This window comes from Dreissena polymorpha, chromosome 1, assembly GCF_020536995.1.
Source record: "Dreissena polymorpha isolate Duluth1 chromosome 1, UMN_Dpol_1.0, whole genome shotgun sequence".
NCBI lineage: Eukaryota > Metazoa > Mollusca > Bivalvia > Myida > Dreissenidae > Dreissena > Dreissena polymorpha.
Genome location: NC_068355.1, coordinates 134,194,472 through 134,217,613, shown reverse-complemented (window position 1 = coordinate 134,217,613; position 23,142 = coordinate 134,194,472). Strand labels below are relative to the sequence as shown.

At 37.2% G+C, this 23,142-nt stretch overlaps 1 protein-coding gene across 3 annotated transcripts in view; it reads right to left on the bottom strand.

Annotated features, from left to right (window-relative positions):
• The window catches only part of LOC127850649 (protein phosphatase 1 regulatory subunit 12A-like), a 190,419-nt gene that overhangs the window by 132,579 nt on the left and 34,698 nt on the right, over positions 1-23,142 (bottom strand). For all 3 annotated transcript variants that reach the window (XM_052383821.1, XM_052383828.1, XM_052383837.1), the window contains exons 6-12: positions 22,588-22,771; positions 18,208-18,667; positions 17,373-17,461; positions 12,487-12,512; positions 11,175-12,066; positions 8,612-8,769; positions 2,431-3,265 (exon numbers count right to left, since the gene is read on the bottom strand). In XM_052383821.1, the coding sequence (XP_052239781.1) occupies positions 2,431-3,265; positions 8,612-8,769; positions 11,175-12,066; positions 12,487-12,512; positions 17,373-17,461; positions 18,208-18,667; positions 22,588-22,771 (2,644 nt within the window). The remainder of the gene's footprint in view (positions 1-2,430; positions 3,266-8,611; positions 8,770-11,174; positions 12,067-12,486; positions 12,513-17,372; positions 17,462-18,207; positions 18,668-22,587; positions 22,772-23,142) is intronic.

Below are 23,142 nucleotides of genomic sequence, written 5' to 3'. Positions count from 1 at the left end.
CTGATAATAATAATGGTGATGGGGTGATGATGGCAATAAGGATAATAACAAGAGCACCGCAGAACGGGTGCCAACGCTCCGCTGCGGGTTAATTTTTTAATAAATGAAAGCTTGTCAGAATTGTCTTTTTAGAGGTCACAGTGACCTTGACCTTTGACCTAGTGATCCAAAAATGGGTGTGGCATGTAAAACTCATCAAGGGGCACTTACATATGAAGTTTCAAAGTTGTAGGTGGAAGCACTTTGATTTTAGAGCCAATGTTCAAAACCTTAACAAAATGTTAAGGTTTTAGCACGACGTCGACGGCGGACAACACGACAATGGACACGACAAGCTGGCTATGACAAAACCTCGGGTTTTTTCCGAAAACAGTCGAGCTAATAATAATAACAAGCAAATTCATTGAATTGATATCCCCCGCCAATATACTTCTGGACACAAAAGTTTTCTGGACGGATGAACAATGCCAACGTGCATCATCCTCTTATCCATATATATACTCATACCAAGTTTCAATGAAATCCGTCAAAGTCAAAGCACTTCCAAGATATGGCTACGGACACACACAAAAAGCTTTTTTTTTCAAGAATTACAAAGGGCCATAACTCCTATATTATCCAATGGTGTACAATGCAATTTTGCGTGCATCATCCTCTTATCCATATATATATATACTCATACCAAGTTTCAATGAAATCCGCCAAAGCACTTCCAAGATAAGGCTCCGGACACAAAAAAGCATTTTTTGTCAAGATACAAAGGGCCATAACTCTGTTATGAACAGATGATGTACAATGCCATTTGGCGTGCATCATCCTCTTATCCATATATATTTTCATACCAAGTTTCAATGAAATCCGCCAAAAAACTTCCAAGATATGGCTCTGGACACAAAAGTGCCGGACGGACGGACGGAAGGATGGACAACGCCAAAACAATTATCCCTCCGCCTATGGCGGAGGATAATAATAACGATGATGGTGATGGTGATGATAATGATGACTACCAATGAACATTAAGGTCCCATTGGCCACCATGCACTGGTGCATTTGTATTTAAAAAAAACTATTTTTTTTGGCGAAAACCTGGGCAGCCAGGGTAAATTTGACCTACTTTGGCATGAAATGAAATATTTTTCCTGATAAGTCACAGGGGCAGATCAGCACATAAGGTAGTCGTGAAGACTCAGCCATGACCTGTTAATAAACTCTGACATACACACACGGAGGTATGTTACGCTATGTATTCAGCTGACACTTGACATTTTCCATGAAAAGCACATCAGTAAATGACCAAAGCATATTCTTCTGGAATCTTTGAATTTACATGTCAATTAATTGTCATTTTAGTATTAAAAAAACATGAAATTTCATGGTGACGAATATAAATGATTTTTCAGTATCAAGACAAGTCACATGGTCTCATTAAGTCAAGGAATATGTGTGATGTCTCCTTAACATATCTTTATGAGATACAACAGTTTTACAGTCAGCCCTTGATGTATCTTTAAGTAGAAGCAACAAAAGAACACAACACAACACCACAGACTTACAGCTGACATCTTTAACAACTGAACACAGGCAGCAGTGGTGGAGAAAAAGAAACTCAAGAAATCAACATCATATTGTGTACCCAAAAGTACTCATTGCCCTTGCTCTGTGAAAGGGGGTTAAATGCATGTGCGTTAAGTGCCATCCCAGATTAGCCTGTGAAGTCTGCACAGACTAATCAGGAACAACACTTTCAGCTTTTATGATAATTTTCGTTCCACAAGTCTCTTCTTCCTGCGGACAGCACAGGTTAATCTGGGGCGACACTTTACACATATGCATTAATGATTAAACCCTCTTTTCACAGAGTGCGGCTCAAATATAATATATCAGGCTTTTCCTCCAGCGGTTTTAGCGCAGAAACACCGCCGTGCCTTTATTTCCTGTTTACTATTTTAGTTAAAAGCCATTTCTAAAATAAATTATAACAGCTGATGAAGAATACATAAAATATTGCCACAAACATTTGGAACTTAATTGTATACGTATTTCAATAACAAAATCAGGATTGTAAACATTCAACATGAGCATGGTCAACAGAACGTAGAATAGAGCAAAGAGGTATACAATATCTGAAAACTTCAACTAAACCATGCTCTTGGAAAACCGGGTTTAATGCGTGATTGCATGTGAGGAAAGTATTGTCCCAGAGTAGCCTGTTCAGTCCGCAAAGGCTTATTAAGGACAACACTTCCGCCTAAACTGGATTTTCATTTAGAAGAAACCTCCTTTAAACAAAAAATGCCATTTAAGGGGAAAACATGTCGTCCCTGATTAGCCTGTGTGGACTGTACATGTTTGTCTGGGACAACAATTTACGCACATGCATTAAGTCCAGTTTTCTCAGAACAAGACTCCTATAATAACCACAGGGCTCACCTTTAAATACATCCAGATCCCTGTCAGCTGACGATCTGCTTGGTCTGCGCATCACGATGGGCGAGTCAGACCCAGTGGGAGGGACCAACTCCTGGGGCATAGCTGATCCCTCGCTCATAGTTGAACCCAGGGGCAAAGTTGCCTTCTCAGGTGCAAGTGACCCCACTTCAGGTGACACTGACCCTTGGGATATTGGCTCCCCTCCTGATCCTTTAGGTGAAGTTGACCTCTCTACAGGTTTACTTTCGTCTACACTATCGCCTGTATTTCCAGGATTATCAACTGTCTTACATATTTCTTCAATCGACTTGTCTTCAGTTACCGCTTCTATCATGTAGGCTTCACTGGTTTCATCAGAGTGTTCAGTATCTTTGTTAGCACTATCTCCACTTAACGCTTTCATACTAGCACTTCCATCTACTGGCTTCCTTTGACGAAACGGTTTTGAGTTCACTTGAGGCTTTTCCATGCCTGCGTCTTTGACAGAATCACTTGCCCCTATCACAGCCTGTACTGGAATGGAAGACTCTGGAATGCTTGAACTAGGTTGATCTATCACAGTTCTTTGTTTGCCATCATCGCTTGCAACAGACTGAGGTTCAGTTTCCGCTTTATCCATTTCTGCACCAATTATCACAGCAGCCTCACTTTTGTCCTTACATTCACCACTGTTTGTGTCTTGTGCTTTTTCTTCATCAGATTCTTGCACTTTAGATATTTCTGGTTCAGTGTCTGTGACCTTGACTTTAGCTCCCTTGCCTTGTTTGCTGACTGCATCATATTCAGCAAGTGTGTCAGTTAGTGATGAGCCATCCCTGGATTTGCGTTTGGAATCCTTAAAATAAAATCATAAAGGAGTAAATTGTTTGTAATCTTGTTGTATTTCCACAATAATTTTACACATATGAATATTGTTATTTCAATTGATATACCAAGGGTCTCATACCCATATGTTAAAAAAGTTGAATAAAGTTGAAAGTGCATGGAGACCTTAAGTTCAACATATGACCCTCTCACTGGGCAAATGGGGCTTAATGCATATGTGTGAATTGGCGTTCTAGATTAGCTTTTGCAATCTGCACAGGCTAATCTGGAATGATACTTTCTGGTTTAACCCTTTGCATGCTGGGAAATTTGTCGTCTGCTTAAATGTCGTCTGCTGAATTTCTAAAATTAGCATTTTCTTTGATTTTTTTCAAAGAATACTATCAGAATAGCAAACAGTTTGGATCCTGATGAGACGCCACGTTCTGTGGCGTCTCATCTGGATCCAAACTGTTTGCAAAGGCCTTCAAAATTCGGTTCCCGCACTGAAAGGGTTAACTTAATTTCAGATTAGAAGAGACTTGGGATGACAATTTATGCACATGCATTCAGCCCTGTTTCCAACAGGCAGGCACAAATGTAAATTTTCAGTTCTTTTATTTGAAGTTAACTCTCTAACATAAATAAATAACATGCTGCCGATTTTGCAAATAGAATACATGGGAAAAAACTCTGGAACCCATTATGCAACAGTTGTTTACTTCCCTTTTAACACTTTACATTGAATTTATTAGAAGACCACATTATAATAATGATAACGTATGCAATACTCAACATAAATAACCCTATATTAATATAAAACTATCAGTCCGAAAAATTAATATAAATGTCTAAAGCATGCTTTTATCAAAACACCAAGTCCCACTAATGCAAGTCAATTTGACCAAAAAAAGCTGAACTATTTACATGTTCTTATATAAAAATTAAATTGTAAATGTAGTACATACAGTTCCTAAAAAACGAAAACAAATCCAGCAATTTCCAAACATGGCTTAATGACACTTATGTTCACATAATTACAGAATGATGTAGATGTTTGTTCCAAAGTTTGATTTAAACTTAAATTTCCGTTTAAAACCAAATACCTTCCTGTTTTTGTTTTTTTTGCAGTATTTTATGACGTGGGACAAAACTTTAGCAATGTGCTATCATTCATTACTATAACAATCTTGGTCCTATGATAACAAAGCTTCAAATCTCAAATTAGCTTTGCTTTGAGCAAATAGTGCTTAATACATGTGCATAAAGTGTCGACCCATATTAGCCTATGCACTTCACACAGGCTAATTAGGGACGACACATTCCGCCTAAACTGGATTTTGCCACGAAGAGACTTCCTTTACATGAACAATACCATAAAAGCGAAAAGTGTCGTCTCTGATTCGCCTGTGTGTAATGCAGGGGAAAATCTGGGACTGCAACACTTCAAAGCATTCATTCAAACTGGTTGTCCCAGAACTTGCAATAATCATGCAAAGAAATTGTTTGTAGAAAAAGGGGCTTTGAATGTGTGAATTGTTACTTAAGCATGTCCATTGAAACTGAAGAATGTTTACTGTCAATTGAGAATATTCATGATCACCAAAAATTGTTCATATGTATAGTTGCTTTAACCATGAAACTATATACAGTTCGCCTTGGCGTTATGGATAAGGTGTACACCTAGCGATCGGAAGGTCATGGATTCGATCCCCACTTGGGGAGCTTTCTCTGGATCTTCCCCAAAGATAACAGGTACTGGTTATTGTCCCAGGAAATGGACTTGAGAACGTTTCTATAAGACTGAGGCTTTCAATGCAATTGAGCTAAAATAAATAGGTTTAAACTAAATACAATTCAATATGGTACCGAGAACTTGGTAAAATAATAGACAAACACATGCTTCTCCCCTTAACTATGAAAACAAACAAAGTATAAATGCAAAATAAATATATTGAAAGATTGTCAATAATTATTCCACAAACCCAAAACAGTATTACCTTTCTCTACAATCTTTCAAATGTTTCTGGAACATCAAATAACACATCATAACAAAATATGAATTCAGAATTAAGTTGAAATTCTTTCCAATATATTCAAAATTTCCTTGTGTCCTAAATACAAAATTGACAATCACAAAATATGACCCAATAAGTGATATAAAACATTAAACTGATAAACAGTTCAGTTTGAACACAGATTCACTTCAATATGTATGCATGCGCATGTATAAATGTAGACACAGTGTTTCGCATCACAGCCTTTTATTCTAGCCTTACAACAGAAAGATATTAAAATATCACCAGCTGTGCGTGAAATATTACATGTTGTTGTAATAGTTTTAACTAACATATGATTTATAGGATGTGAAAAAATCTGATGTTTTTATTTATCTAAAGTATAAAGCATAAGACATGAAATTAAAAAAACTTTGTTAAACTATAAGCAACTTTATATCATAGATAGTGCTCCATTTCAGTTGCCCCCACCCCCTATTTGAAGTCAACAAAATAACATTAAAATGCAATTGGCCACAAAGGATTCTCTCAATCCATCACACATTTCAATATCAGGGTTTTAGCATGTAACTGCTAACCAGTTACATTTTGATCTTAAAGTTCAGTCCATGTTATTTGTATGAATAAAATGTCTTCAATAATTATGCCTTTACACCCCCCCCCCCTCCCCTTACCCGCCCCTAACTGCCTCCTAACAAAAGTAATAATTATTTACAAAGAATGCATAGTAAAATGATCACATTAAAATTACACATTATGACAATTACTTCTAGTGTGCCTTCAAAAACTTTACCATTCTAATGTACAAGATAAATCAAACACACCACAAATCAAGGCATATTCTAAGCTATAATACATTTATCGTTAAGTAATATAAAAATGTAAACCCAAACATGCATCATCACACAATTATTGGTACACTAAAATTAATAAGACTTGTTCTAGAAAAACTGGGATTAATGCATGTGCATCGAGTGACGTCCTTGCGCAGTCTGCACCAGCTAATCTGGGAAAACTTTTTCCCGCCTAAAGTGGATTTTTGATAAGAGACTTCCTCTACTCCAAAATTACCATAAACGCGAAAAGCGTTCCTGATTTTCTTGTGCAAACTGCGCAGGCTAATCTGGGACAGGAATGAAGCCCAGTTTTCCCAGAAGAAGGCTCACACCATGGGGAGATAAAATGTGTCTTGTTCTGATAAAACTGGGCTTAATTCATGTGCGTAAAGTGTCGTCCCAGATTAGCTTGCGCAGTCCGCACAGGCTAATCAGGGATGACAATTTCCGCTTAAACTTGATTTTCGGTAAGAAGGGACTTCCTTCAAACTAAAAATACCATAAAAGCCGAAAGTGTCGTCCCTGATTAGCCTGTGCAGACTGCACAAGCTAATCTGGGACGACACTTTACGCACATGAATTAAGCCCAGTTTTCTCAGAACAAGACACAAATTAGGTATATTCATTATGAAAAACATGCAAGAAGGGACAAATTCAGGGGTTATCTAGTATCTATGACAGAAAACTTTTATCACACACTGTTGTTGTCAATATTCAAAAGAGCATCATGCAGGTGAATGGACACCTTTAAATATCTAAGGGCAATAACTCTACCCCCACCAATAATAGCAATATTCAGGGGACACAATTGTTGTACAGTGGCTACACAGATCATTGCACTTAATATAATCTAGACTGTACAATCACATGGATGCAATTCAATACCTCACTCGTTTGAATTTCCAGGCCTTCAAACTTGAACTGTAACGTAAACAGCTGCAGCTTGAGCAAACTTTCTTATTATATTTTTGGAGGTGACGCCAGCAACAGTCTAGCCATTAATATATGAATATGTTCAATAAAATTGAAATATTATACACTTATTTATGCTCTGTAAATAACATTAAAGAAGGTATTCCATGCTTTGACCACCTAATTTAGTGACCTCCCTTTACCGATTTTTGATACAGTCCTTGTTGCGCAAAACATTCACAAAATCACCATCTTTTGAAATTGAACATTACATTCAATTACACCTTAAAATTTGAATCAAATGCCAAATTTTTCATAAAAAAAACAAATATTAAAAACTTGTGTTGTTTTTTCTAACCTAATATTAAAACATTCTATGGGAAAAATGTACATCTGAAAAGCAAAGAAGCAAGAAGTTGAACAGTTTTACAATAATAATTTAATAAAAGGATCATAGTATAAATATGAACATATTAATTGCTGTCATTTGTCATTGAATCTTGCATTTTTGTCTATTATACTATATTTATAATGAAAATTAAGCTTATCAATTTAACTCTCCTCACACTTTGAAATATGAAGATATACAATATACAGAAATGGAATCCCTTAGCACTAAAGTGTGGGTGATTTTTTTTTGCTTACAAACAATCAAAAACATATTAAAAACATGACATTGAAAATGAAATTGATGAAAGCAAGAACATATAAGATAAACATTCTGAAAGAAACCAAATGCGGGGAAAACTTGTTAGAAAGAAGGCATATATCTGACACAGTTAAAAATAATAGAGGTGTTTAACTTTCCTTTGGAACAAACAATATTTTTGTATAATATTTGAGTATGATAGTATGATAGAAATTGAAGTTATAACAAGATTTCTTTGTTTAAACATCCTTTTTTTAAAAAGACAACGATGAAAAGAATTTTTTTTGTTTGCACCAGACAACAAGAGAAGACTTAATTTGTTTGGCAAGCCTATATACTTGACAATATGAATCGTGTTCTGAGAAAACTGGGCATAATGCCTGTGTGTAAAGTGTCATCCCAGATTAGCCTGTGCAGTCCACACAGGCTAATCAGGGACGATACTTTCTGCTTTTATGACATTTTTCGTTTAAATGAAGACTCTTCTTAGCAAAAATCCAATTTAGGCGGAAAGTGTCGTCCCTGATCTGGGACAACACTTTACGCACATGCATTATGCCCACTTTTCTCAGAACACGACTCATATGCTTGACAATATAACAACTCTATTATATGAGCCTTGTTCTGGGGAAACTAGGCTTAATGTATGTGCCTAATGTGTCTTCCCAGATAAGCCTCTGTGCTTGCACAGGCTAATCAGGGACAACACTTTCCGCTTGTATGATATTTTTCTTTCAAAGGAAGGCTTTTGTTAACAAAAATCCAGTTTTAGGGGAAAATGTCATCCCTGATGAGCTAATGCAGACTGTTCATCCTAATCTAGCACGACACTTGAAACGCGTGCATTCAGCCAAGTTTTCTCTAGGACGACACTTGAAACGCGGGCATTCAGCCAAGTTTTCTCTAGGACGACACTTGAAACGCGTGCATTCAGCCAAGTTTTCTCAAATAACTATACTGACCATTTGTTTGATCTTTTTCTCGATACCCAGCAATGCGGTTGCGGGGGAGGGTGGGGGAAAGTCAGGGGTGGGAGGTTGATGGTAGCCTGTGGGGGTTAGGGGGGTGTGGCCCGAGACACGACCCTTGCGAAAATCAAGGTGGAGAGGCTTTGAGTGACCTGGAACATGCATATTTCAAATTCGTGTTATATATCAGAAGAGGAACAGTACACAGTAGATCGCATTTTGCATTTAGCAACAGTTATACTGATCCTATAGAGGCGTTTCATTTATTAAGTTATAATCTCAGCTGAACAACTATACAAATTTTTTTTCCCTATATTTTGGTTGGAAGAAGAGAATGTTATGCATGTATACGAAGCTCAAATAATCAAACCTGACCATTCAAACTTAAATTCTAACAAATAAAGAAAATACAATTTATATAAATTTTCAGTGTTTTTTAATGTGGTTCATGTATGATGTTAGAAGCCTTAACATTTAAAACACATTCACATTACGAGAACTTGTTTCAGTTACAAATTCAACAAAAGATGTGTTTGTCAGAAACACAAGCCTCCTACTGCGCCGCTTTGATGATTTATTTACCGTATTTTACCATGCATAGCGCGCAGTTTTTTACCTTCAAATTTCAAAATAAAAATTCAGTGCGCGTAATACATTGACACAACGCTTTCCTGGTTGCTAAATTGCAAAAAATCCATTTCATAATGGTAAATCTTCACAATTGCCGCCATTTTTTTTTTATTGAAGAAAACTACACCCTATAATGTTATAGACTGAAGGGGCCGTTGTCGAAACAACAAATAGCGGGAAAGGTTAGGAATGAACGGGGTAGTAACAGTTTTGACAAAAATTAAAAGAGGAAATAAATGTCTTTGTTGGTGTTTTCACACTTCTTCATTGATTGTTCATTAAAAAAAATCGAGGTATATCGATCCCCGTGCGTCGCGGTAGTGTTTGTTAAAGTTTTTGTTGTCATGAAAACTTGTTGATTTACAACGCAAAACGTCTTATTTGAACTGAGGCTAATTATTTCAATCATATTTCTCAACTTCGCTTTTGCTTTATTTTGATAATTTAATCCAAAGTTTAATGTTAGCAATTCCGAAAATTTGCACTCTATGTGAATTAACAGTTTGACGTCATCAAAGGAAAGCCGCATCCTGTCTGCAGCAATAAAGCGACAAATTTCTCGCCGACAAAATTGGCTTCCTTTGTCTAGCAATCAACATGCCGAACCAATCGTGTTTTTGTTCCTCAATGGCAATCGTCCAATTAAATAATAACATGTGCAAAGCTCCGCCTTCGAACCTTTTGCAGAGAACGGAGGTGGAGTTCAACGGTTAATTGAGCAAGTGTTTTACGTAAGTTGAGTTCCGATTTGCCGAAATTACTCGGCCCTAAGCATTGAAACGACGAATACATTTATCAATGATTTTCCGATCTCTGCATTAATATGCTACTGTGCGGGTTTACTACGTAGGTTACAAACCAACAATAGATATATAGACTAGTTTTATTTTCTTTCAATAGAGACAAACAAATGATATTTGTCAAATGGCTTTACGCCGATAACACCAACTGTATGGAATTGAGCGTTCGGGTGTATTGTTTGTCTCACTATAAATACTTATTAACTAGACGCAGTGAAGGCGCGAAATACTGGGTCAAACTGGAATTAATGGGGAGCATCTCTTAATGGGGAAATATTAAAGGCGATGAGAAATAAAATGGGATCCACGGACGATTTGTGTAAAATTGGACATTGCAATGTTGCGGGTCTGCAGAAGATGTCATACGATGTTGTGAGCGGCAGGTAATGAAAATGTTACACTGTTAAAGTGTGAGGAATAGGTAATAGTGGTTCGAATTTAATGCGCAGGGGTCTTGAAAAAACACGTGCAGTGGGCGGCAATAAGGACGTATCAGTGTTCTCCAGAGAATAATCTTAAAAATTGTCGAAAATATAGTGCTATGCAACCAACCCTCCTGATCGTATAAACACTCCCTACTTTAAAACAAAAAAATAAGCCCCCGAAAAACTCAGATTAAATGATTGCGCAATATAAAAATGGCGGCCATTTTCGGCCAAATTTTCAGGTTTTTGGTCTTGAATTCTTTTTTTCCTCCATTTTGGCTTTAAAAAATCGCATGCGCGTTATACATGGTAGCGCGCTATACATGGTAAAATACGGTATTTATTTTTTATCATTTGGCAGGTTCAGATAATTATCTCTCTTTAAAGCTTATTACTTCCCTTGAATTTGTTTTTTTTTTACCTTTGACATTGAAGGTCAGGATGACCTTGACCTTTCACCACTCAAAATGTGCAGCTCCATGAGATATACATGCATGCCAAATATCAAGTTGCTATCATCAATATTGCAAAAGTTATGGCCAATGTTAAAGTTTTAATTAAAGTTTTGGGACACACTTAGTGACACACACACACACACACACATACAATGACAGACAGGCCAAAATCAATATACCCCCAATCATTCAATCTAGGGGCATAAAAAGAACAAAATATATAATTATTAAACAAAAGTTCACTTACTCATGTGACCAATACCTTTTTCAAGGTCAACACTTCTGTCCGTCAAAGCGGGTAGTGTAGCCTTTTTTGTAGCAGCAGATGACACTGACGACGCTTTTTCAGTTGCCTTTCCTGACTGGCTTACCTCATCAATAGATGAATAAAGCAGGGAACACTCAGACCCCTCGGAAGGACTGTTCTCAGAAATCTCACAATAGTCATGTTCTTTCATGATGTCTGCTGAACCATCAAGCTCATCCCCACATCCTGACATTGGCATGTAGGCAGTTTCATCAGCAGCTTCGACAGACGCACATTTAGAGCTCTCCACTGTTTTCTTTTGTTTCCCATCTTCTGCCAAAGTTGAAGGCACGACATACTCATCACCAGTGGCACTTAAAGCTTCTTTGTTGGAGTCCTTGTGCATTTTAGTGGTTAAATTTGGGAAAAGAATGCCATAATTGTCAACTTTTGTTTCTGTTGTACTATCTTCTTTAGAATGGACCTGAGGTTTCACTTCAGACACTGGACGTGATTTTGGTTTGTTCATTTGTAAATTCACACTCTTTACAGCAGTTTTGCAAGTTTTAGGGTTAGCTGAGCATTCAAGAGTGTCAGATAATTTAGATTCGCAATGTGTTCCATCTTGACAATCAGTATAAGAAGGTTTTGTTGCATCAGTTGCCTTAGTAGAACTACTATCACAGCTGTCATCAATACTGAAATGTGATTGGTCAGAATGCTGGGTGGAATGCTGGGAAGCAGGAACTGCTGAGTCAGCCATGACAGGAAGTGATACATTTTGATTGGGTGGTGGGGAATGTTGTACCATTGAAGTCTCTGACGAAGCAATTTTCAGATCAAGATGTGGAGCCACTGGCTTGGTTTTTCTTGGAGGCTTTTTTGGAATGTTCTACAATGATATCCATTCGTGCAAAAAGTGCTATGGTAAAGAAAAAGCCATAAAGGTTAACATTTGCAGAATTGAGAACGTGATACTTTAAACATGAATATGAATCTACTGTTAAATAAATCAATTAAATGTCCGCACAATTTATTTGTAGATTTTGTTGCTGTTGTTTATTGTCCAATACATTTTATTTGTCTTGTATACACTTAAGCATATATTTGTTAACATGGGACTATTTTTTCACCTAATCGCCATATTATTATTAATGAAATTTTAATTATCTAAATGTCAACCTATTTACACCAATAGAAGAACCATAAAAAATAAATTTCCATTACAATAATTTAGTGGTAAAAAAGTTGCATCAGTTATGGTGAAATAATTTGTTTTGAAATACATGTATTGAATACTTCCTCCACTCACCGATTTTGATTTCTCCACAGCTTTATCTGAAATTTTGAGAAAACATCAATATATGTGCATGACACATTTTTCTATAATAAAAATTTTCATTAGTAAAAGTGAAAAAAAAAACCTTCATACAAGCTACTTGTAAAAAATCAGTTAATAAATCCTAATTAAATTATAACAGTTATGGTCATTTCACTTCCTTTAACCCTTTTCCACCCAGAAGCAAAGTGAAAATGGTCATGTGCAAACAGCATAAAACCAAAACAGACTGCGAGTAACTCACAATACTGTTCAGGTTTTTATGCTGTTTGCTGCTCATCAGTATCTAAGGGTTGGAACTGAAACCTTTAAAACTTGGGTCTAGAAAGAAAGGCCTTAAATTAAATGTACCTTTCTAAGGGCTACAATTAACAAACACAACACAATTTGTATCTAAGTGGTAAAGGGTTAAAACTGTACATACATTTCAGCTATGCAAAGACTAACCTGACATCCAGGCCCTCAATAAACATTAAGTTGCACTTGAAAAAAATGTGCTTGAATAATTTCAAATATTTGGATTCGATTTTGTCAATGCAAGCATTTCATGTGTTTTATATCAGAACAGTACAGTTTTTGTGCTGCACTTTTATTGATTTAACTTGCTTCATATACAGAAACTAACATAATTATAAATATTTTATATATGTATTCATGCAAACAGTTTATTGACAGATTAATGTTGGATAGCCAATCTATATAATGTACACGAAGAAGCAGGCATATTCAATAAACACAACTGAATAAATATATATACGTTTCTACAATCAACACAACTGAATATATATATATTTTCAAATTGTCAGACATCTTGATAAATGCGTCAAAAATAAACAAGAAGGCAATGGAGGTCTTAAAGCACTAAGATGAATTCAGGGTACAACAATTGTCAAAGGATTGGTCTGGTGACCTTGTTTTGGCCCCACTTGACCAGATTAAATGATATTGTAAAGATAAATATTGTTACCAAAGTGGTAATAGAATGTTAATATGACTTTTCTATCATTTGACCTGGTGACCAAGATTTGGACACAAACGAGATATTGTCAATATTAATAATCTGATCAAGTTTCATCAAGAATGAGTTATAAATGAGGCATCTAGAAAAGTAACAAGTTTGTTTCCGATTTACCAGGCAAACTTGTATTTGTGACCCAGATAAGAGCTCAGCCTAGCTCCTGTCAGGATAAACATTCAGTACATGTATTATCCAGATTGAGCCATAATGTTGTTTCTAGAGTGGCAACAAGGTTTTTCTAAGATTGGACCACATGACCTACTTTTTGGACAAGTGTGAGCTAGATTCAAACTCAAACTAGCGATTAACATGATAACAATTCTTACAGAGTTTCGTCAAGAGTATGTCATAGATTAACCTTAAGTGGTAACTTGGTTTTTCTAAGATTTGACCTGAAGACCTTACACAAGGACACACATGAACAAACAGCAAACTTGACCTAGATATTATCATGATAAATATTTAAAAAGTTGAATTGAACATTAATGTGGTTTCTAAAAAGGTAACACAGTTTTCTAAGATGTGACCTGTATATATAGTTTGTCAACACATGTTATCCAGATTCAAGCCTAGATATTGTCAAGACATACATTCTGTGCAAGTTTCATCTCCATCGGATGAAAAATGTGGCTTCTAGATAGGTCAAAATATTTTTCTTAGAATTAACATTGTAACCTAGTATTTTGTAGCACATTTGACCCAGAATCAAACTTTACAAGATCATGTCAAACTAAACATTTAAGAGTGAAAGCAAAGTTTATTAATGATTTGACCTAGTGAAACAGTTTTGAATGCACACGACCCTGGTTTGATTTTGTCTTAGATATTGTTGAGATAAATATTCTGACCAAGTTTCATCAAGATTGAGACATAAATGTGGCTTCTAGAGTAGTAACAAGATTTTTTTTTTAGATGTGACCTCATGACCAAGTCTTTGGCCCCTTTTAACAAAGAACCCAACTTGACCAAGATATTGTAAAGATAAACATTCTGACCAATTTTGATGAAAATTAGATATAACAAGAGATGTGTTCGTCAGAAACACAATGCCCCCTATTTTTTAACCTTTGACCTTGAAGGATGACCTTGACCTTGAACTTCTAAAAACCACTCAAAATGTGCAGCTTCGTGAGAACACCGCTTTGAAAAAAAGTTGTTTTTTTTTACCTTTGACCTTGAAGGATGACCTTGACCTTGAACTTCCACCACTCAAAATGTGCAGCTTCATGAGAACGCTGCTTTGAAATGTTTTTGTTTTTTTTACCTTTGACCTTGAAGGATGACCTTGACCTTGAACTTCCACCACTCAAAATATGCAGGTTCATGAGATATACATGCATGCCAAATATCAAGTTGCTAACTTCATAGTGAAAAAGTTATGGCCAAAGTTAAAGTTTTCGGACGGACAGACGCCTATATTTGACAATTGACCTTGAAGGATGACCTTGACCTTGATCTTTCACCACTCAAAATGTTCAGCTCCATGAGATACACATGTATGCCAAATATCAAGTTGCTAACTTCATAGTGAAAAAGTTATGGCCAATGTTAAAGTTTGTGGACGGACGGACAGACGCCATATATTAGACATTTGACCTTGAAGGATGACCTTCACCTTTACAACCACTCAAAATGTGCAGCCTTCTGAGATGCACATGCATGTCAAATACCAAGTTGCAATCTTCAATATTGAAAAAGTTATGGCCATTAAAGTTTTCGGACAGACGGACAGACTGACTGACATACACACATACTGACATACTGACACACTGATGGACAGTTCAACTGCTATATGCCACCCTACCGGGGTGCCAGACAAAGAAGTACCAAAATAGCTCACCAAGCACATATTGTTCTCAAGTGAGCTAAAAAATATATGTACATTCAATAAGCATAGGGTCTAAGGTAGCGCACCCCTAATGATTTCCCGCGATTTATTTTACGATCATTGCCGATCTTCAATGATCTGTTATTTCCGAGAGATGCATTTTATTTTTTTCAAACTTCCAACTTTGATATATGTTTACGTAATTCCTTTAGAATACATTATTTTCACAATAAATATTGACTTTGATCCAAATATCATCTGAAAAAATACGATTTCGCGATTTCTTCAAAGATCGACAAGCCTTTTTACCTGTTTACTTATGGATATCTAATTTAAGCTTGCACAAATGTAAAGTTGTCATGGCCAAGTGGTTAAGTGATGGACTACAAATCTTTTTGGATCTTCCCGTGCAGGTTCGAATCCTGCCGACATCGCTTACTTTTTGCGACGCGTTTTATTTCTTTTCTAACGTAATTTGATTTAATATAGCATATAAGCTATGTTTATTGTTAAATATGTTGAAATTTTTATGCACATCCTTCAATTTTTAAAATTAAAACAACGTTATGGATAAATTGGGTGATTAACTGCTGAAAATACGAATTATTTTTATTTCAAAAAGTAAACGGTCAATCTGTCTATTTCTTGGTATTTTTGTTGTATATAGTGTTTCTATAAAAACTACATTTCAAATATAACTTAAATGATACTATTTTGAATTTTATGACACTTTGTTTTTAACCGACCCAATTTTAACTTGGCTAAAATCACTTACATTTCATGGCGCTCTTCAATAGATAAAAATTTGTAAAAAACAAGGGCTGTTTGTAAAACATGCATGCCCCCCATATGGGCTGTCCGTTGTAGTGGCAGCCATTGTGTGAATACGATTTTTGTCACTGTGACCTTGACCTTTGACCTAGTGACCTGAAAATCAATAGGGGTCATGTGCGGGTCACGATCAATGTACCTATGAAGTGTCATGATCCTAGGCAAAAGCGTTCTTGAGTTATCATTCGAAAATCATTTTACTATTTCAGGTCACCGTGACCTTGACCTTTGACCTTGTGACCTCAAAATCTATAGGGGTCATCTGCAAGTCATGATCAATCTACCTATGAAGTTTCATGATCCTAGACATATGCGTTCTTGAGTTATCATTCGAAAACCATTTTACTATTTCGGGTCACTGTGACCTTGACCTTTGACCTAGTGACCTCAAAATCAATAGGGGTCATCTGCGAGTCATGATCAATCTACCCATGAAGTTTCATGATCCTAGGCGTATGCGTTCTTGAGTTGGGATCATCCGGAAACCATTTTACTATTTCGGGTCACCGTGACCTTTGACCTAGTGACCTCAAAATCAATAGCGGTCATCTGCAAGTCATGATCAATCTACCCATGAAGTTTCATGATCCTAGGTGTATGCGTTCTCGAGTTATCATTCAAAAACCATTTTACTATTTCTGGTCACTGTGACCTTTGACCTAGTGACCTCAAAATCAAAAGGGGTCATCTACGAGTCATGATCAATGTACCTATGAAGTTTCATGATCCTAGGCCCAAGCGTTCTTGAGTTATCGTCTGACAACCACCTGGTGGACGGACTGACCGACAGACCGACCGACATGAGCAAAGCAATATACCCCCTCTTCTTCGAAGGGGGGCATAATAAATGTCTGTAAAAGAATACTTATTTCATCTTGTTTAAACTTTAAACACCTTTGCTGCATCTGTACACACCAACTGCATGCCCATATTTGGAAATTTGAATGAATTATGGAACTTTTATATACCCCAGGGGTGAAAATAAACTGGACAAAGCCGAGCGTGGGGGTGGTTTTAAAAAAATCGGTACATTTTTTTTAAAAAGCATTGAAAGCCAACCTACGAATTTGCATGTAGTTCAGTGAAATGATGCTGATTAAGAAAATAATTAATTAGATTATATTTGGATATGTGCCCATTAGGGGTGCGCTACCTTAAGCTACAAGTACAGCCTTTGCTCACCTATTGCTTGACTCCTACTCTCAATGCTAAACACGGACTGTCTAGGTGGTAGAGGTGGGACGTCCCTAGCAGGCGGGCTGGGGACAACACTGGAAATGGTTATCAATAGGTCAAACAAGCTGCCCCGTTCTGGGGAAACAGGGCTTTAATGCATGTGCGTTAAATTTCGTCAAAGATGTGAAAACACTCCATATAGATACATATTGCTTATGATGTAAATCAGTATGAGCCGAGGTCTGGGAAAACCAGGCTTAATCGTGTGCGGAAAGTATTGTCTCAGATTAGCCTGTGCAATCCATATAGGCTAATCAGTGATGACACAATTCCCTTGTTACGACTTTTTCTCTTCTAATAAAATATAATAGAAAAGAATACTTTAACAATTCACGAGATCCTTCCACGTCTGAGGCTACATAACGTGAGAACCTGGAATGTGTTCTTTATGCATGGCAGTCATCTGCACAAAATTTCAATGCAACTTTGTAGAAGTAACCACTTTTATGTGTATGCCTAGTATACACGATACTTTAACAAAAAAATCTAATCTTCATATTGGTATTTTTGATTCAAATGCTAAGCCTGTTTTCGTATATTTGATTATTTGTTTCCTTCCCAACTGTATCATTCAGCTCATGGTAATGGGAACTAGACAAAGGTGGCAACAAATAACTTGTCATCCAAGATTAGCCTGTGCAGTCAAAAATTACATAATATGGAAAAGTATCATCCCTGGTTAGTCTGTGCGGACTGCACAGTTTAATCTGGGACACCACTTTATGCAAATGCATTAATCTCACTTTTTCCAGAGCACTGCTTTTATACAGAGATAACTTGCCATTCCACAGGGTTATCCTTGGCAGGGAGTGCATACAAGGGAGTGCTAGACTCATCCTCTGGGGTCAGCTGTATAAGGGACATTCTAGGGGCCGGAATAGGCCGTTCTTTGTTCACATCTGGTGCTCCAGACAAAGTGTCTGACTGATCCAGGGTAGTGGGGCGTGACTGTACACTTGGGAAAAGAGTAAGTGAGGTAGGCGAGCCAGGTGACAATGATCTAGAACTGGGTGACGAAGGTTTCGAAGCCTCCCGTTGAGAAGGGCTGCGTGGCTTCAACGACGGACTGCGTGGTTTCAAGGAAGGACTGGGTGTGGTCGGTTTAAGGGCGTGGCTCGTTGGGTCATGTGTGATTGGCCGTACAGCGGCTGTGGGTTTGCTTTCAGAGCCGCTGCGACATGCTGCAAGACTCTCGTACAAGCCAATGTCATGGGGTGGTGGAGAAGACCGCTCAATGTGATCTAAAGGTGAGGAAATGAGAAAAAAGTCAACTTTGGATTTTGCGACTTCTGGTGGGGGCTGACCAAATCAACTGATTGAATTCTGAAATCTAAAAAGAATGAATTAAGCTAAATAACAACAAGAGGGCCATGATGGCCCTGTATCGCTCCACTGCTAAAAAAAGGCTGAAACGAATATTCTCTGCATGTGCAAATACTTAAATATAGGCCCTATTTAAGCACATGTACACTTTTGTAACCCACTGGGCTTGGTAAAATTTAACCCCAGGGGCATAATTTGAGCAAACTTTGCAGAGGACTACTATATCTCACTACATGTACATACAAAATATGGTAGCCCTAGGTCCTAGAGTTAAGAACAATAATATCTTAAAAAGTTATCACAAAATAAGCAAGATATAAGCGTATATAATGTTCAATTTTGTGACCTGCGAGTCAGGGTCAAATTTGACCCAAAGGGCATAATTCGAACAAACTTGGTAGAGGACTATAAGATGTTACTGCATACCAAATTTGGTAGCCATAGTCTGTATGGTTTTCGACAAGAAGATTTTAAAAGATCTAACAAAATATGCGCTTTATAAGCGTTTATTCAATTTTGTGAACCCCCCCCCCAGGGTCAAAGTTGACCCCAGAGGCATTATTTGAACAAATTTGGTAGAGGTTTATTAGATGTCACTACATACCAAATTTGATAGCCGTAGGCCCAATGGTTATGGACAGAAAGATTTCTTAAGTTTTCCAAAAATAGGCCCCATATAAGCGTATGTACAGTTTTGTGACCCCCCAGGCAAGGTCAAATTTGACCCAAGGGGCATAATTTGAACAAACTTGGTATAGAACTATTAGATGTCACTACATACCAACTTTGGTAGCCCTATGCCTTATGGACAAAAGAATTTTAAAGTTTTCACAAAATAGGCACTATATAAGCATATAATCGATTTTGTGGCCCCCAGGGCAATGTCAAATTTGACTCCTGGGGCATAATTTGAACAAACTAAGTGGAGGACTATACAATGTCACTACATACCAAATTGTGTAGCCCTTGGCCCAATGGTTATGGACAAGACATTTTTTAAAGTTTTCACAAAATCGGCATTATATAAGCATATGTTCAATTTTGTGACCCCCAGGGCAGGGTCAAATTTACCCCAGGGGCATAATTTGAACAAACTTGGTAGAGGACTATAAGATGTCACTACATACCAAATTTGATAGCCCTAGGCTGGATGGTTATTGACAAGACATTTTGAAGTTTTCACAAAAGAGGCCTTATATAAGCGTACGTTCAATTTTGTGACCCCCAGGGCAGGGTCAAATTTGACTCCAGGGGCATTATTTGAACAAACTTGGAAGAGGACTATAAGATGTCACTACATACTAAATTTGGTAGCCCTAGATCCAATGGTAATGGACAGAAAGATTTTAAAGTTTTCACAAAATAAGCCCTTTATAAGCATATATTCAATTTTGTGATCCCTGGGGCAGTTTCAAATTTGACCCCAGGGGCATAGTTTGAACAAACTAAGAAGAGAACTATTACATGTCACTACATACCAAATTTGGTAGCCCTATGCCATACGTTAATGGACAAGAAAATTTTGAAAGTTTTCACAAAATAGGCCTTATATAAGCATATGTTCAATTTTGTGACCCCGGGGCAGGGTGAAATTTGACCCCAGGGGCATAATTTGAATAAATTTGGTAGAGGACTATAAGATGTCTCTACATACCAAATTTGATAGCCCTATGCCATACGGTTATGGACAAGAAGATTTTGAAAGTTTTCACAATATAGGCCTTATATAAGCATATGTTCAATTTTGTGACCCCGGGGGCAGGGTCAAATTTGACCCCAGGGGCATAGTTTGAAGAAATTTGGTAGTCTAGATGACTAAAAGATGTCACTACATACCAAATTTGAAAGACCTAGGCCCAATGGTTATGGATAAGAAAATTTTGAAAGTTTTCACAAAATAGGCCTTATATAAGCATATGTTCAATTTTGTGACCCCCGCGGCAGGGTCAAATTTGATCCCAGGGGCATAATTTGAAGAAATTTGGTAGAGGACTATTAGATGTCTCTACATACCAAATTTGATAGACCTAGGCCCAATGGTTATGGACGAGAAAATTTTGAAAGTTTTCACAAAATAGGCCTAATATAACCAAATTTTCATTTTTGTGACCCCCGGGGCAGGGTAAATTTTGACCCCAGGGGCATAATTTCTAGATATTTGGTAGAGGACTATTAGATGTCTCTACATACCAAATTTGATAGCCCTGGCCCAATGGTTATGGACGAGATTTTGAAAGTTTTCACAAAATAGGCCTTCTATAAGCATAAGTTCAATTTTGTGACCCCCGGGGCAGGGTCAAATTTGACCCCAGGGGCATCATTTGAAAAAATTTGGTAGAGGACTATAAGATGTCTCTACATACCAAATTTGATAGCCCTAGGCCAAATGGTTATGGACGAGAAGATTTTGAAAGTTTTCACAAAATAGGCCTTATATAAGCATATGTTCAATTTTGTGACCCCGGTGCAAGGTCAAATTTGACCCCAGGGGCATAATTTGAAGAAATTTGGTAGAGGACTATAAGATGTCTCTACATACCAAATTTGATAAACCTAGGCCCAATGAATATAGACAAGAAGATTTTGAAAGTTTTCACAAAATAGGCCTTATATAAGCATATGTTCAATTTTGTGACCTCCGGGCAGAGTCAAATTTGACCCCAGGGGCATAATTTGAAGAAATTTGGTAGAGGACTATTAGATGTCTCTATATACCAAATTTGATAGCCCTAGACCCAATGGTAATGGACGATAAGATTTTGAAAGTTTTCACAAAATAGGCCTTATATAAGCAAATTTTCATTTTTGTGACCCCCGGGGCAGGGTCAAATTTGATCCCAGGGGCATAATTTGAACAAATTTGAAAGAGGTTCACCCCAGGAACATTCCTGAGAAATTTCATCAGAATTGGACCAGTAGTTTAGGAGAAGATGTTTTAAGGGAAAGTTAATGCACGCACGCACGACGGACACAGGACCATGACATAAGCCCCGCTGGCCTCTGGCCAGTGGAGCTCAAAACACCCAACCTCTAATAACAATTAACACATAAATGATACGCACAACTACACTGTATTATTATGAAAACATTAATAATCAAAAGGGGGGGGGGTAACTACTGTAAACTTAAATGCAATATTTAGAAGAGTTGTCTCGCATGTTTTCACAAAATAGGCCTTATATAAGCAAATTTTCAATTTTTGACCACCCGGGGCAGGGTCAAATTTGACCCTAGGGGCATAATTTGAACAAATTTGAAAGAGGTTCACCCCAGGAACATTCCTGAGAAATTTCATCAGAATTGTACCAGTAGTTTAGGAGAAGAAGATGTTTAAAGAAAAAGTTAACACACGGACGCACCAACGGACGCACCCACGAAGGACACAGGACCATGACATAAGCCCCGCTGGCCTCTGGCCAGTGGAGCTAATAACACATGTTCAAATACTTAAAAAGTAAGCCCAATCAATCATTAAAACTCAAATTAATCTGCAAAGGCATTTGTTAAATCAGTGAATGAAGTGTGTCACATAAGATGCACACTGACCATCAAAGGTAAATTAACTCTGCAGTTGATATTGCAAAAACATGCATATTTGAATTAATATTTTGTGATGTGGACAATAAATTCAAATTAATTTCTATGAAAAGCAAGTATATGTGGGTATTTTAGACTTCATTAGCCGTATTTCAAAATTGCCGTAAAAACTCTTGATTAACCTTTCATAGGCGCATTTTTTTCTAAGTGAAATAGAATACAAGCACTATTTCCAAGAACGGCTTGAATTAAAGTCTTCTGATAGTAAGATTAAATGTTCACAAAAGAAAAATAAGGTTACCCGCAATAGCCTTTGTGATCTCTGTGAAGGACTTCTGCTTCATGCAGTGTGCACTGACCAGCTCAAGTGCCGTCTGTCCGTGCCCATCTCTCGCGTTCACGTCAACTCCGCACCCTAGCAGGAGACGGACGCAGTCCAGCTTCCCGTGCAGCGCGGCTTCATGAAGCGCAGTGCCGTACTCCGTCTGTACATACAGAACTATTCCAATAAGATTCAAGCATTTAGTTGAGCATTTATTTTCAGCTCAATTTTATCGAAATTCAAATCTTTATTTAGAAACTAGGTTTTCTGTATCTTGAGGTAAACCAGTACTTGGTGTATTAACCCTTTACCACTTAGATAGGTATTTTCACGCATTTGTAGTCCCTTAAAAAGTTATATTTAATTTAAGACCTTTCTTACTAGATTCAAGTTTTTTTAGGCTTCATTTCCAACCCTTAGATACTGATGAGCAGCGAACAGGATAAAACCTGAACAGACAGCTAGTTACTCCCAGGCTTTACTGGTTTTATGCTGTTTGCACATAGCCATTTTACTTTGCTTCAGAGTGGGGGA